Source organism: Oncorhynchus gorbuscha, linkage group LG08, assembly GCF_021184085.1.
Source record: "Oncorhynchus gorbuscha isolate QuinsamMale2020 ecotype Even-year linkage group LG08, OgorEven_v1.0, whole genome shotgun sequence".
In the NCBI taxonomy this organism is placed as follows: Eukaryota; Metazoa; Chordata; class Actinopteri; order Salmoniformes; family Salmonidae; genus Oncorhynchus; species Oncorhynchus gorbuscha.
The window spans coordinates 69395756-69410480 of NC_060180.1; the positions used below are offsets into that span (position 1 = coordinate 69395756).

The window sequence follows — 14725 nt, forward strand, 5'->3', positions numbered from 1 at the left end:
CCCAGTGGGCCTGTCTAACTTGATCATTATCTGGCTAATAATCGGGGGGCCTCAAGGTAAAAAAATAGGCCTGTGTTTTAGAAATGCCAGGGCCGATTTCTGGTCCCAGTCCGCCCCTGAATGCAGATAAACTGGATGAGTGCCAACTGTACAAATTCAGATAAAGTGTAGCTATCGACATATACATTATTTATATGATTGATGTTCAGTGTACATTACTACATTACAAATGTTTCAAAACTGAACCAGAAAACATAGAAAAATGATTTTAAAAAACAGTGATTTGATAGGCTACATTGTGACGTTAAAATCAATCATTTATATTCATTAAAACTGATAATATCACTCATATTCATTGGAAAGCATTATGCTACAAAAACACAATAAATGCATTAATATTTACATAATACAGTTTATTTTCTCCCCAAACACAGAGGTCATGTGTATATTCAGTGTTCTTCCCATTCTTCATCAAGCCATCTATATTTCTAACGGCTTGGGGTTTAATGCCTCCATCTTGAATCTGAAACATGGTGGAAAAACAGTACCAAACATTTCAACTGTAACTAAATACATACAAAAATGCCATCATACACCTAGCAGTTTAAACACTGCAGGGCACACACTAGAAAACTGAACACCATTGCCTGACGGAAATGGTTAGCAGCTTAAAAGCAGCTCTTTGGGCTGAATCGCTTGCTGAAATCCTAATCGAACCCTATTTCCTACTCCCTGTGCACTTCTGAAAGTTGGACAGGTGTATCCAACACAGCAACAATTCCATCTAGCCAATCAGAGGGCAAGATGCAGCTGTTACTATATCACTTATACCCATCCAATGCTTAAAAATCTACATGAAGTCCTTAGAGGGTATGTGTCTATATGTATGTGGTAGGGGCTAGTGGTCGACTTGGATCTGAGCCACTGGCTGACGACTCTTCTCCCACACACTGATGCCTCAGGCAGTTCCACTGCTGGCCAACGGGGGAGAGGGGTTGTCAATCTCTGGGAGGGAGTCGGTTGGTTTCAGGCCCTCTGGGTCTCTGGTGCACGGGCTGCCCATCATCTCCACACTGTTACAGTTAACAGGGGAGCTGATCTCTGACGATCGGCCTCCTCCTGCCTTCTCAGGGGCAGCCTGCAGAGCGGCGGCGGCGGCGAGCGGGAGGTTCATCATATAAAACATGCTGCCTAGCCGTCGAGACACCTGGGTGGGACAGAGATAGAGATGCCAAAAGGTATTATAATAAACAATGTGCTGAAACTATGTGCATCAATACTTTTTTTCTCCGAAAATGGTTTGCAAAATATTTAATCCCATTGAAAATTAAATAGACAGCACTTGAAAATCTTTTGGTCTGCTGTCCGAATTTGTTTGATGGTTTGTCTACCTGTGATCGTATCTTGAGTGCAGGGCCCAGCTTCAGTCCCATGGTGTCCAGTAGATGTTCTTCTGTCAGGAGCGGCAACGTTTCCCCATCTATCACGTGGTCCTTGAACGTCTGCAGGGAATAATCAGGTAATATGAGGAGGAGGGATACAGGAACGTTTAACCGGTTAGAAGAACATCCTTTAAAAGGCAGGTGCAGCAGTATGACACTATATACAGCGAGGCAACTTTCTGTTTACAAAAATCACCAACAACAGAATTCAAACCTGCAAAGTGGGACTGTCTCGGGGGAGGGTGCAAACTGTTAAGAAACAACAGCGACAGTCCTGGCAGATTTCAATTCTGTTGTTATTGATTTTTGTAAGCAGGAAGTCACTCTACTGTTTTGATGATGACCAGGAAAAGACACCAACCTGAGCATATTCAGAGCAGCTGGGTATGTTGTTGATGAAGTTGTAAACGTCGTCCACTGTCCACTTCCTGAGGTCTTGGATAGAGGACATATCTTCTCCGTTGAGAAAGAGATTGGGGTGCCCTGATCAAAACAACACACATACGGCTCACATCTATCCTTGGTCAAATAAATGATACAAATCAAATCAAAGACAGCAGGCACAAACCCCTGAGAGTTTTGATCAAAATAAGACTGTAGAAAGTAGACCCACCATGAGGGAACATGTAAGGCATGCCTGGGATAGGCCCACTGGCGGAGGGATACTGGAACGCAGAGCATTGGCCAGGCATGTCTTTCTCGCTGGCGCCACTGTTGCAGTTGGTAACGTCAGGGCAGCCATCTTGACTGTTTATGCAGGCCTTGCGCAGGCCCTGCTCCTCCTCCTTGTAGCTCTTCCTGCTGCCCGCCGAGAGCTGTGCGTCCATTTTGGTTTGATGTTGTTTGCTGGCCGCCTCCCCTCCCATGTCCATTTTCCCCTCCGCCTCTTTCTCCTCTCCCGAGGCACCGCCGGGACTCTGCTCCACGCTCTTGTCTTCCGATTGGCCCTTCGGGCCCGACACGTGGCTCTCTGTGCTCTTGTGATTAGTTGCCCTGCGACCGACCCTGCGGCTCCTCTCCCTCTGCAGCGTGCTGATTGGTGGATAGGGGCTGGAGGACATCAGGAGGCTGTTGGCCTGCATTTCCTCCAGGGTGGTGCGGTGGACGAAGACGTCGTGGCCGTCTGGGAGGCGTTGGCGCCCTCGGAACGCCATGGCATTGGACTGGTACATCATGGGCGCCTCCATACCCATCAGACCCTTCTGATGTGCGTTCTCCATCTCCTTCTGATGGAGGATGGCATTCATCTCCATCCTGAAAAAACAACCAATACAAACCAGTTAGACGTAACAATACTCCAATCAGACGTAACAATACACCAATCAGACATAACAATACACCAATCAGACGTAACAATACACCAATCAGACGTAACACACCAATCAGACGTAACAATACACCAATCAGACGTAACAATACACCAATCAGACGTAACAATACACCAATCAGACGTAAAAATACACCAAGCAGACATAACACACCAATCAGACATAACACACCAATCAGACGCAACACACCAATCAGACATAACACACCAATCAGACATAACACGCCAATCAGACATAACAATACACACCAATCAGACATAACACACCAATCAGACGCAACACACCAATCAGACATAACACACCAATCAGACGCAACACACCAATCAGACATAACACACCAATCAGACATAACACGCCAATCAGACATAACAATACACACCAATCAGACATAACACACCAATCAGACATAACACACCAATCAGACGTAACACACCAATCAGACGCAACACACCAATCAAACGTAACACACCAATCAGACGTGACAACACACCAATCAAACGTGACAACACACCAATCAGACGTGACACACCAATCAGACACAACACACCAATCAAACGTGACAACACACCAATCAGACATAACAATAAACCACTCAGACGTAACAACACAAACCAGTTAGATATCACAATACAACAATCAGACATAACCGAACACTACATATATATATATATAACAATACACATTTGTAGGTCACATGGGCTCTGTGTATGGGCTCTGTATTTAATCAAATCATATCTGCCAACTGTTCTGTAATGTAGTGCATGAAACAGGCTCTTGGTATTAAGGTGAAGGGGCCCGTAAAAGGGAGGGCTATGATTTCCAAAGCCCTAGAGTCCATGACGTGTACTTTGATATGTCCTGTAACATGCAGCTGCAGATCAATGTCAGACCGTACCTGGCAATGTTCTGCTTGTGGATGAGCTCCTGTCGCCGGGCAACTGTCTCCATGGGCTCTGAGGGCATGAAGCTATAGCCAGCTCCAGGGAAGCCCCTGCCAGGCATACCAGGATGTGGGGGCATGGGCGGACCGAGGTGACCCCCCATGTGCATCTGCCTGACCTCAGAAGATACCATCTCAGAGGGAGGAGCTAGCTCTCTTTCCATGAAGCGGGGCTCAAACTGGGTGGGCACCCCCTGTAACCTTTGCTGTCCCTGGGCCAGAATCTGTGGAGTCATGGTCATCTGGTTTCTCATCATCATCTCCTGCCGCTGACGTAGCTCTGCGACGAAACACAACGCAACACGATTCAGATTCAGAGTGTTTAACAGTCACGTGTACAGGGTTGCAGGTGTGATTGCAGGGTACAGTGAAAATCTTAGGCTTCGAGCTCCAACATGCAGGACTAGTGAAATACCTAACCTTCTGAAATACCTAACCTTCTGAAATACCTAACCTTCTGAAATACCTAGCCTTCTGAAATACCTAACCTTCTGAAATACCTAACCTTCTGAAATACCTAACCTTCTGAAATACCTAACCTTCTGAAATACCTAACCTTCTGAAATACCTAACCTTCCTAACCTTCTGAAATACCTAACCTTCTGAAATACCTAACCTTCTGAAATACCTAACCTTCTGAAATACCTAACCTTCTGAAATACCTAACCTTCTGAAATACCTAACCTTCTGAAATACCTAACCTTCTGAAATACCTAACCTTCTGAAATACCTAACCTTCTGAAATACCTAACCTTCTGAAATACCTAACCTTCTGAAATACCTAGCCTAGCCTTCTGAAATACCTAGCCTTCTGAAATACCTAACCTTCTGAAATACCTAGCCTTCTGAAATACCTAACCTTCTGAAATACCTAACCTTCTGAAATACCTAGCCTTCTGAAATACCTAGCCTTCTGATATACCTAACCTTCTGAAATACCTAACCTTCTGAAATACCTAACCTTCTGAAATACCTAACCTTCAGAAAAACCTAACCTTCTGAAATACCTAGCCTTCTGAAATACCTAACCTTCTGAAATACCTAACCTTCTGAAATACCTAACCTTCTGAAATACCTAACCTTCTGAAATACCTAGCCTTCGATGGTGGATGTGTCACGCCACTTAGAAGTCGATACAAAACTAGGGCCCAAAGTTTCCACTGACTATGTGACCTGATCAGCTAAAGTTCTGGGCCCCAGCAATTGCGTAGGTCAGTGAAAAGCTCCTGGTTCTAAGGTATGTAGGAGTATGAATGCTCTTGGTTAGTTTGAGGGAATTTTCTAGGCAAGGATGAACGAGCTAATACCTAGGACTTTAACTCAGCAGGCTAACAGAGAGACATGCAGATTCAAGCCAGGTGGATCAGCCTTTACCTCCAGCAGACATGCCATTGACCAGGCGGTACCAGTGTTTCTCATCTAGAGCCCCCTGCTCCCCCATCGCTGACATCTTTCTCAGCTGCTCCCTCGGGGTCATGGCCTGACCTCTGACCTCTAGGAAACTGCCTCTCTGTGGAACCGAGATGAGGAGATTAGTATTTAAGACCAGTGTTTGTCAACCTGTGGCCCGTGGATCAGCATTGGTCCCTGGGATATTGCTGATTGGTCCCTCAGATGGTTAGCTAACAGTGATTTAGTCTGTTTTCAAGTACTTGTTTTAATCTAATTGGTCCTTTAAGAAGGAAGGAACCTTGCTTACATATACCTGGTCCAGGAAAGACCGCACTTGCCCAGTATAAAAAAAGGTAAAGTGGTGTTGAGCAGATTAGTGTTAATTAGTCTTAGTTAAGTCCCCTTTTAGCAACCTTCTTTAAATTGCTTGTCATTTTCATATTTCACCACTAGGAGGCAACCATGACCTATACATTGAAAGGCCCTCTATGATTAAAATGATGGCACACAGTTACTGTGTGTAATGTAACTGAACAGATAGATATCAAACATGGGTGGCTAGTGTGACTCAAGACCGTGTTAGCCCAATTAACTAAGTTATAGCCCAAGAGGGATGCAACATAAGTCCTCAGGACTCAGAATAGATTAGGCTACTACTCGTCAGTGATCACGTGTGTACTGTCCATCAATAAACCCTTACGTTACAATACTACCATAACTAGTACACTTAATAGGCATGTGAGGATTGCTAATCGTTGCTAAGCATGTTTTCATCAATGGTCTGTTAAGGGAGAGAGAGAGAGAGACAAGACTGATGACATTGAGATATAAAAAAAATAAACTGTTGTCAAAAGTTGACAATGAAGTTTCGGTGGAGCAACCAAAGCTATATTGAGGATGGAGGAATACTGTCTAGACTCTAAATTCACCTCAGAGCAGAAAGGAACATTGGAACATTTTCTGCCTCCATATACCTCACACACACACACACACACACACACACACACACACACACACACACACACACACACACACACACACACACACACACACACACACACACACACACACACACACACACACACACACACACACACACACACACACACACACACACACACACACACACACACACACACACACACACATAGCGCATATCATTGCTATGTGATTAGCATCTAATGAATAAATATAACACTGAACAGACAAGTGCTTTAATCCAGGACCAGTATGGGCTGTAGATTTATATCCATAAAAAATTTTACTTTTTTAACCCATACTACAGGAAAATATTATGTCAGAGGTGGCTCTGAAATAACTCATGGCGTTACTGAAATGACTGGGTATCTCTCCTTTATGGTGTGTGTGTGTGTGTGTGTGTGTGTTTGCATGCATGTGTGTGTGTGTGTCTAGATACACCTATGGGGTAACCTATGACAACACACCCCTGACAAAATATACTTGCCTAAATAATCCCCCCCATAAAATCCAGCCTATCCCTAACCGTTAGCAGCCTTTATCCTCAGTCAGTGGTGTACCGTACTACCCCACAGTCCCCTAAAGTTCCCTCACAGACCCATCTAATCCTCCTGTTAGTCCCATCTAGTCTGCCAGGCCCCGAGAACATCTGCTGACCCGTGTGTCTTCCAACCTGGCCCTCCCTCCCCCCACTATCCGATTAGCTAAATCCTGACTATACAGCACTTTAAAGGGATGTGTTGGAGGTAATCCGGGCGTTTAGGAGTTTTACCTCAGCAAACCTTGCCTGTAAGCACACCAGACAATACACCTTGAGTGATAATCTTATTAGCCTCCATTAGCCCCTTGAGATGTCCTGAAAACACCTTGGGGGATAAATCTGGTGGAGGGAAATTGGTTTATGGGGAAATTTGTGGCGCCACACGCAAGCATGGTCACCCTGGTCCCTGCTACCAATGTCACTCTCCACACAACCTTTTATCTTTCATCTATTACATTCAGAAAATATACAAAAGGGATGGATAGAGGTAAGAAGAGAGAACATTTAAAAATATGACATACACCATAGTGGATTAATAGATGGACGGCTCAAGGTTTTATCTGTCCTCCTCAGGTAGCCTGAATGTAAATTTACATAAGTGTTTTTTTGGGGGGTGGGGGGGGGGATCTGTGTTGAGTACAGTATATTGTGTGTAAAGAGTTTGCGTGTAAAATGTCTCCATAATGTGAGTGTAAGGAAAAATCTATTGCATCATAGTGTCATTTTGCCTGTCTGAATGTCAGTATAAATTAAATCCCATTTTATTTGTCACGAGCCGAATACAACAGGTGTAGTAGACCTTGCCGTGAAATGCTTACTTACAAGCCCTTAACCCAACAATGCATTTATAAGAAAATAGAGTTAAGAAAATATTTACTAAATAAACAAAAGTTTTTAAAAAGTAACAATAACAATAACGAGGCTATATACAGGGGGTACCGGTACCGAGTCAATGTGCAGGGGTACCGGTTAGTCCAGGTCATTTGTACACGTAGGTAGAGGTAAAGTGAGTATGTCTATGAGTATAAGTATGTCTATGCATGTATAAATAAATGAAAACTCACCCGGTTACTGACCAAACCAACGCTACGGAAACAACAGACTACTGTACATTCAAGCCTATCCCTACTATTATCACTGAACCACCAGTCAGAAGAGGGGACACTAGTCTTTGAGGTATAGCGCTCAGCTGGAAAAACAGCTTGTACTCAGTAATTAATCTTTTACAGGAAGAGTAGGGCTTGTATGAACTTGAACCAAGAAGAGTCCGAGGGAAGCCAGAGAGGCCTGGCCCCTATTGCAGCACACACTAGGACTTGCCATACAGCTGAGCAACTACTGTACAATTCAGTAAAATGCCTGTTGTAATCTGGTTCAGGTTTTCAGTCAACCCACCAGGGTATTTACAAACAGAACGGGAACTAAATCATCCACGTGTATTGATCACATCTTTACTAACGTTACAGAAATCTGCTCTAGAGCAGTATTCACACCCATCAGATGTAGCGATCATTAAAGCCTTAACTAGAAAAAACAATGTTCCAAAAACCGGACCTAAATTTGTGTTTAAACGATTATAATTAATATTATATACAATAGTTTTTTTTACAATGACTCCAAAGTTAAAGATGTGAAAAATATTTGTTGGTCAAACAACAAATTCTGAGCCTTCAAATTTAATGCACAATGGACCAAACAATGAAAGACAAGCACTGTAGTTTCAAGTTCTACAAAGTGGGTGTGGAAGAGGTGAAAGAATTGTTGCTATCTATAAATAATTATGGTACATTGCTGAGGTTGGTAGCGGAATACAATTTAAGCCTAGAAGACGATGTGCGCCCTCAGATGTGGAGGGGGGCAAAGGTCATTCCGCTATCCAAGAATAGCAGAGCACCCTTGAAATGGTTCAAACAGCCGACCAATCAGCCTGTTAGTTGGTCCAGAATCAGCCAATCAGTTGGTCCAGAAGAAAGCAGCACATATTGCACTTAGATGTACACGGAGGGAAAGTGTCAGTACCATGCATGTCAGTCTCTCCTGGCTCAAAGTTGAGGAGACATTGACTGTATCACTATTGGTCTTTATGTGAGGTATTAATGTGTTGAAGGTAACAAACTGTTTGTTCAAGCAGCTGGCACACAGTTCAGACACGCATCTGTACAACAATAGACATGCAACCAGAGGTCTCTTCACAGTCCCCAGGTCCAGAACAGAGGCTGGGAAACTCATTACTACATGGAACTCTCTGCCACCACAGGTAAACTCAAGCTAGTGATAAAACCAGTTTCAAAAATCAGATAAAAGAACAACTAACTGCACAAAGTGGGCTGTGAAGAGACACAGCCATTTTATATATCTTGTTTTGAAATTGCACTGCACTATGTATTAGACCTAGATATTGTGTGTATGTACTGATATGTAACGTTTTGAAATGATGCATTTCAGTGCTTCACTAATAATGTTCCGTACTATGTATGATGTCATGTTTCATGTGGACCCCAGAAAGAGTAGCTGATGCTTTTGCACTGGCTAATGGGGGTCCTTATACAATACCAATACCAATTTTATGGCTGGCTATGGCACCTAAACAAGAGTGTCAAAACTCATATTTTTCAAATTAGTTTTTCCCCGCCTAGAAGTTTCCTTTCATTTGAAGTTTGTTTCATAAATCCTTTATTGTATGTTGTAATTAATCATATTTCAAATAACTTGTAGAAATTCACCTTATGACATTGTCATGAAGCATTATGACCATCCTGTGTCACTTTACTTAGACTAAGAAAATACCCTTTATGAACATCATAATCATACAAAGGGGCAAAAAAGTATTTAGTCAGCCACCAATTGGGCAAGTTCTCCCACTTAAAAAGATGAGAGAGGCCTGTCATTTTCATCATAGGTACACTTCAACTATGACAGACAAAATTAGAAAAAAATCCAGAAAATGATATTGTAGGATTTTTAATGAATTTATTTGCAAATTATGGTGGAAAATAAGTATTTGGTCACCTACAAACAAGCAAGATTTCTGGCTCTGACAGACCTGTAACTTCTTCTTTAAGAGACTCCTCTGTCCTCCACTCGTTACCTGTATTAATGGCACCTGTTTGAACAGTTGAAGTGTACCTATGATGAAAATTACAGGCCTCTCTCATCTTTTTAAGTGGGAGAACTTGCACAATTGGTGGCTGACTAAATCCTTTTTTTGCCCCACTGTATAAGCCAGATAGGCCTATCAAGTAAGGGCCTTATAAGAATTTGTTCTTAACTGACTTGCCTAGTTAAATAAAGGTTTAAAAAAAATATATATATATATATATATCAGTCATGAGTCAAAAAAGAGGGTGTCTTGTCCTGCTCCTGAAATCTGCTCCTGCATTCATCCCAGTCAGCAGCAACAACAGAGCATTACGGTGGATGTATGTGTGATATCAATGTGTGCGCAATTACAACGATAATTTAATATGGGTTGTTTCTCCCAAAAATGATAAAACATAAACATACTGTTGACACGTAGGCTATGGTGTAATGGAATGTTTTGCCTTGTGTGGTAGGTTTTGTGGGGGTTTTGGCTGTCTTATGTAGGTGTCATAACCAGCCATAAAATAACACAATATATGTCACAACAGGTGTAAATATATGGGTCATAACATGTTATGATGCTGGGTGTCAAGTAAAGTGTTACGGAATATACTAAAGTCAATCAAATGACCACATTGCGTATTTTGAAGGGATAGTTAACTCAAATATTGAACTATTATCGTCACCTCCAAAATGTAATAGATGACCTTTAGATGGAGTCCTAAACATTAGACTAAATGACACCCAGTTAATCAATCCTCACTAACTGACTTACTAACTAAGCTCCTACTGTAGCTGATTCTATGGTACATTTGAAATCAAGCCACTAAAGTAATGCCATTCATTTGGATAAACATGTACATTTTTAAAAACCTTAAAAACTTGAGGTTTTCGAACAGTGAGATTTGATCTGACATGTTTGCACACAGGAACTGGAGTTTTGGCCTGCATGTGACAAGTGGAAGCCTGTATCTAAGACTAGAGCTCCGGGTGCCTGGATTTGCGGCTGCCCGGGCTAATCTCATTACAAGAATGAATTAAATGAAAATTGCTGACGACTTACATGAAGCCTTGCATTTGGGGAGGTCATATCAGACAAGACAGAAGCATCGTCTGGAACGTTTATAATCCCCTTAAGTGACAAACAAATGCTAGACATATTTTTGCTGAGACCATCAACACGTTGTTAGCATGTTTGAATGAACCCGAGGTTTAGATATCGATGAGGTTGATATTTTAATTCGATTTTGATTTAATTAGATGAGCACATGTGAGTACAGACCAGGTTTGAGAGGTAAAGTTAAAAAAAAAATGTAAATATATATATATTTGTTTTTATCTGTCCGTGCTACCTACAACTGCATAGTTCACGGCATCATTACCTAAATATTTTACATAAATAAAATAAAATAACACAACAGACAAAAAGTTAAAGGGATAGTTCATCTACAGTATTGTACATTATTTATATTTATTTCCTTACCCTGAAAGTAGACTATAGACCGGGTTGGGGAGTAAAGAATGACATGTTATCTAGTTACAAAAAAAAAACGTTACTAATCAGTTACGCTGCAAAAAAAAATATTGTAATCAGTTAACAAATACTTTTGAAAAACAAATGGATTGGTTCTCTGATTACTTTTAAATTCAGAAATTATGTTTGAGGGAGAGAAAAAAAACATTATGACACCTTTCCATTTTCTCAATGACAATCAGCATTGAAAAAAAGACGCAAGTTTAAGTTTGTTCCTACCTAAGCCAGTCTGATCACAAGTCAGATACCACTATGATGACACACCAAATGATGACCACCAATCAGAGACCACTATGATGACACACCAAATGATGACCACCAATCAGAGACCACTATGATGACACACCAAATGATGACCACCAATCAGAGACCACTATGATGACACACCAAATGATGACCACCAATCAGAGACCACTATGATGACACACCAAATGATGACCACCAATCAGAGACCACTATGATGACACACCAAATGATGACCACCAATCAGAGACCACTATGATGACACACCAAATGATGACCACCAATCAGAGACCACTATGATGACACACCAAATGATGACCACCAATCAGAGACCACTATGATGACACACCAAATGATGACCACCAATCAAAGACCACTATGATGACACACCAAATGATGACCACCAATCAGAGACCACTATGATGACACACCAAATGATGACCACCAATCAGAGACCACTATGATGACACACCAAATGATGACCACCAATCAGAGACCACTATGATGACACACCAAATGATGACCACCAATCAGAGACCACTATGATGACACACCAAATGATGACCACCAATCAGAGACCACTATGATGACACACCAAATGATGACCACCAATCAGAGACCACTATGATGACACACCAAATGCGTTTGATAGATCCTTTTTTGTCTTGTTCTAACGAGGAAAGTAATCCAAAAAGTAAATAAAAGTAAAAAGATTAGGTTGATGAGTTTGGGTAATCCAAAAGTTATATTACTGATAATCATTTTAGACGGGTAACTGAAACGGATAACATTTAGAAAGTAACCTATCCGACCCTGGTGCTGAGCTAGGATCAGTTTAGCGTTTAAGATCCTAATGAATAAGATGAGAAACCTACCCAACCCTGGTGCTGAACTTGGATCAGTTTAGCCTTTAAGATCCTAATGAATAAGATGAGAAACCTACCTAACCCTGGTGCTGAACTAGGATCAGTTTAGCCTTTAAGATCCTAATGAATAAGATGAGAAACCTACCCAACCCTGGTGCTGAACTTGGATCAGTTTAGCCTTTAAGATCCTAATGAATAAGATGAGAAACCTACCCAACCCTGGTGCTGAACTAGGATCAGTTTAGCCTTTAATGAAAAAGATGATATGAGTAACCTTCCCAACCCTGTCTATACACAAGGACTGACTGCAATCCACACTTTTTGGGGAGGGAGTTATCCACAGTTAGACTAAACATAGTCAACAAATGCTAAAATTAGCTTCTTCTTTTTTTTTACTCTGAATTTGAATAAATCACTGAACTATCCCTTTAAGGAACAAGTTTTGTGAATACAAATTGATTGATTGCAACTACCAGTAAAATGCATTTCACAGTGTGTATTCGATGAATACATACAATTTAAAATATGTAGAGTATACGTAGATAGAATATATATATATATATATATAAAACGGTAATTATATATATATAACTGCAATATATATATATAATATATATATGCAATTTACGTGCATGTGGTTTTAACATACACTATTTGTTCAGTGTGGATGAACCAATGGGCATGAGCAAAATAAACATAATATTTAAATTAGATAGGAAATCACATCATCCAACATGTGTTCCAAACATCATGTGCTTCACATAAATTGTTTACTAAACGGAAATCGTCTAATAACTTTTTTAAATGAACCTTCAGCAAATTCTAAGGAGTTCCACTGTATCCACTGTATATATATATATATATTTACAGATCTGTGCTCTTTGCATTATTCAATTTAATAACATCTTATTTGAGTGTTCAGCTTTTGAAACGCACGGAATGAAGAATGAATGAGAGAGTGGGAATAGGGAGAAGAAGGTTGAAGAGTAACAGAGAGAGAGAGAGTGAGGGGGAGAGGACAGAGGTAATTTCATTTGACTCACCTTCAAGTTCCTGCCAATGAGAACAGCTTGTGACTGACTTGTCCCAACGGAGTAGACAGAACGAGAAGTTAAACGAAATAAAAAACCTTAAAGCTACACTGTATCTTCAGGTCAGGAGTTCACAGGATATGATGCTGATGGATTCCTCAGGGCCTTGGTATAGCAGCCTAGCTTGACACCTCTGATAAGTGGTGACCAGCCAATCAGCCACACCCCTGTCCTGTGTCAGCAGCTAACGGCTAACTAACGGCCTTAACCAAAAAAAAAAACGTTAAATACCGCTTTGCCTCAACTCTATTAGCCTGGCTTTATCTCCCGAGTTAAGCACCCCCCCCTCCCCTATTTCCTGACATTGGGGTGATCTCCTCATCCAACTACGCACCGGCCGGACCAGGCGCTTCACAGTAATTACTCCCAGGAGAGTCCTGCATTAAGCGTTGGGAGGCTAAACCTCTTTCAACATTTACCTCACTAAGCCCTTGTTAGCACTTTAGGCCGCGGTTAAGACACCTAAATGCTTTAGCTCCCTTTTTCCGATGGCAGAAAAAGGGGAGGCCTTATAAGGTAAAACCACCACTACCACTACCACTACCACTACCACTACCACTACCACTACCACTACCACTACCACTACCACTACCACTACCACTACCACTACCACTACCACTACCACTACCACTACCACTACCACTACCACTACCACTACCACTACCACTACAGTACAGGAAAGGTTGGCCTTGTGAACTGTGGTATGTGGGAAGAACAACCATGTTTTTTTTGTTTGTTTTTTGTTTTGACGAGGTGTCTGGGTTTGTTTATTAAGACTCTCTGTAGTTCCATACAGGGACACTGGCCAAATATCCAAGCTGGTCATTTGGTAGGAAATAAAATCCTGCTAAATGTGTGACCAGGATCATCCTCTCAGACGTCTTAATCTGACAGTTTGTGCTCACCAGCCGCTTACAGCAGAGGCCCTTGGTGCAGTTCCTCGAATTATGCTTTTTTTTTATCCTGGAGGGATAAAGTAGGATTAGTCTACAGCTAGGTGTGCAGTATTGTGGGGGGTAGGGTGTTTCTGCTAACTAAGGGTGTTATTGCATGGGGGACAGTGGTGGACTGTCTCTCTCGCTCTCTCTATCCAGTTTAGGCGTGAGCATGAGGCTCCCGCAGGGTTAAGTGTACTCAGGATCGTTACACTGTTGCCATGTTTGTCATACTAGCACCCTCCAGTCACTGTGCAAGCACACACACGCACGCACGCACACACACACACACACACACACACACACACACACACACACACACACACACACACACACACACACACACACACACAC

At 41.8% G+C, this 14725-nt stretch overlaps 1 protein-coding gene across 2 annotated transcripts; it reads right to left on the bottom strand.

Moving 5' to 3' along the window:
* Positions 1 to 392: 392 nt before the first annotated feature.
* Positions 393 to 13848, bottom strand: LOC124041022 (sterile alpha motif domain-containing protein 7-like). 2 transcript variants are annotated; one of them, XM_046358177.1, is made up of 7 exons: positions 13389 to 13848; positions 5085 to 5220; positions 3666 to 3990; positions 2056 to 2696; positions 1804 to 1925; positions 1392 to 1502; positions 393 to 1207 (listed from the first exon to the last, which is right to left on the bottom strand). In XM_046358177.1, exons 2-7 carry the CDS (start codon positions 5185 to 5187, stop codon positions 959 to 961), a joined length of 1551 nt encoding a protein of 516 aa, XP_046214133.1. In that variant the 5' UTR covers positions 5188 to 5220; positions 13389 to 13848; the 3' UTR covers positions 393 to 958. The 2 variants fall into 2 exon arrangements, with proteins under 2 accessions (XP_046214133.1, XP_046214134.1); XM_046358178.1 differs by lacking the exon at positions 13389 to 13848 and adding an exon at positions 7686 to 7775.
* Between the last annotated feature and the right edge of the window lie 877 nt (positions 13849 to 14725).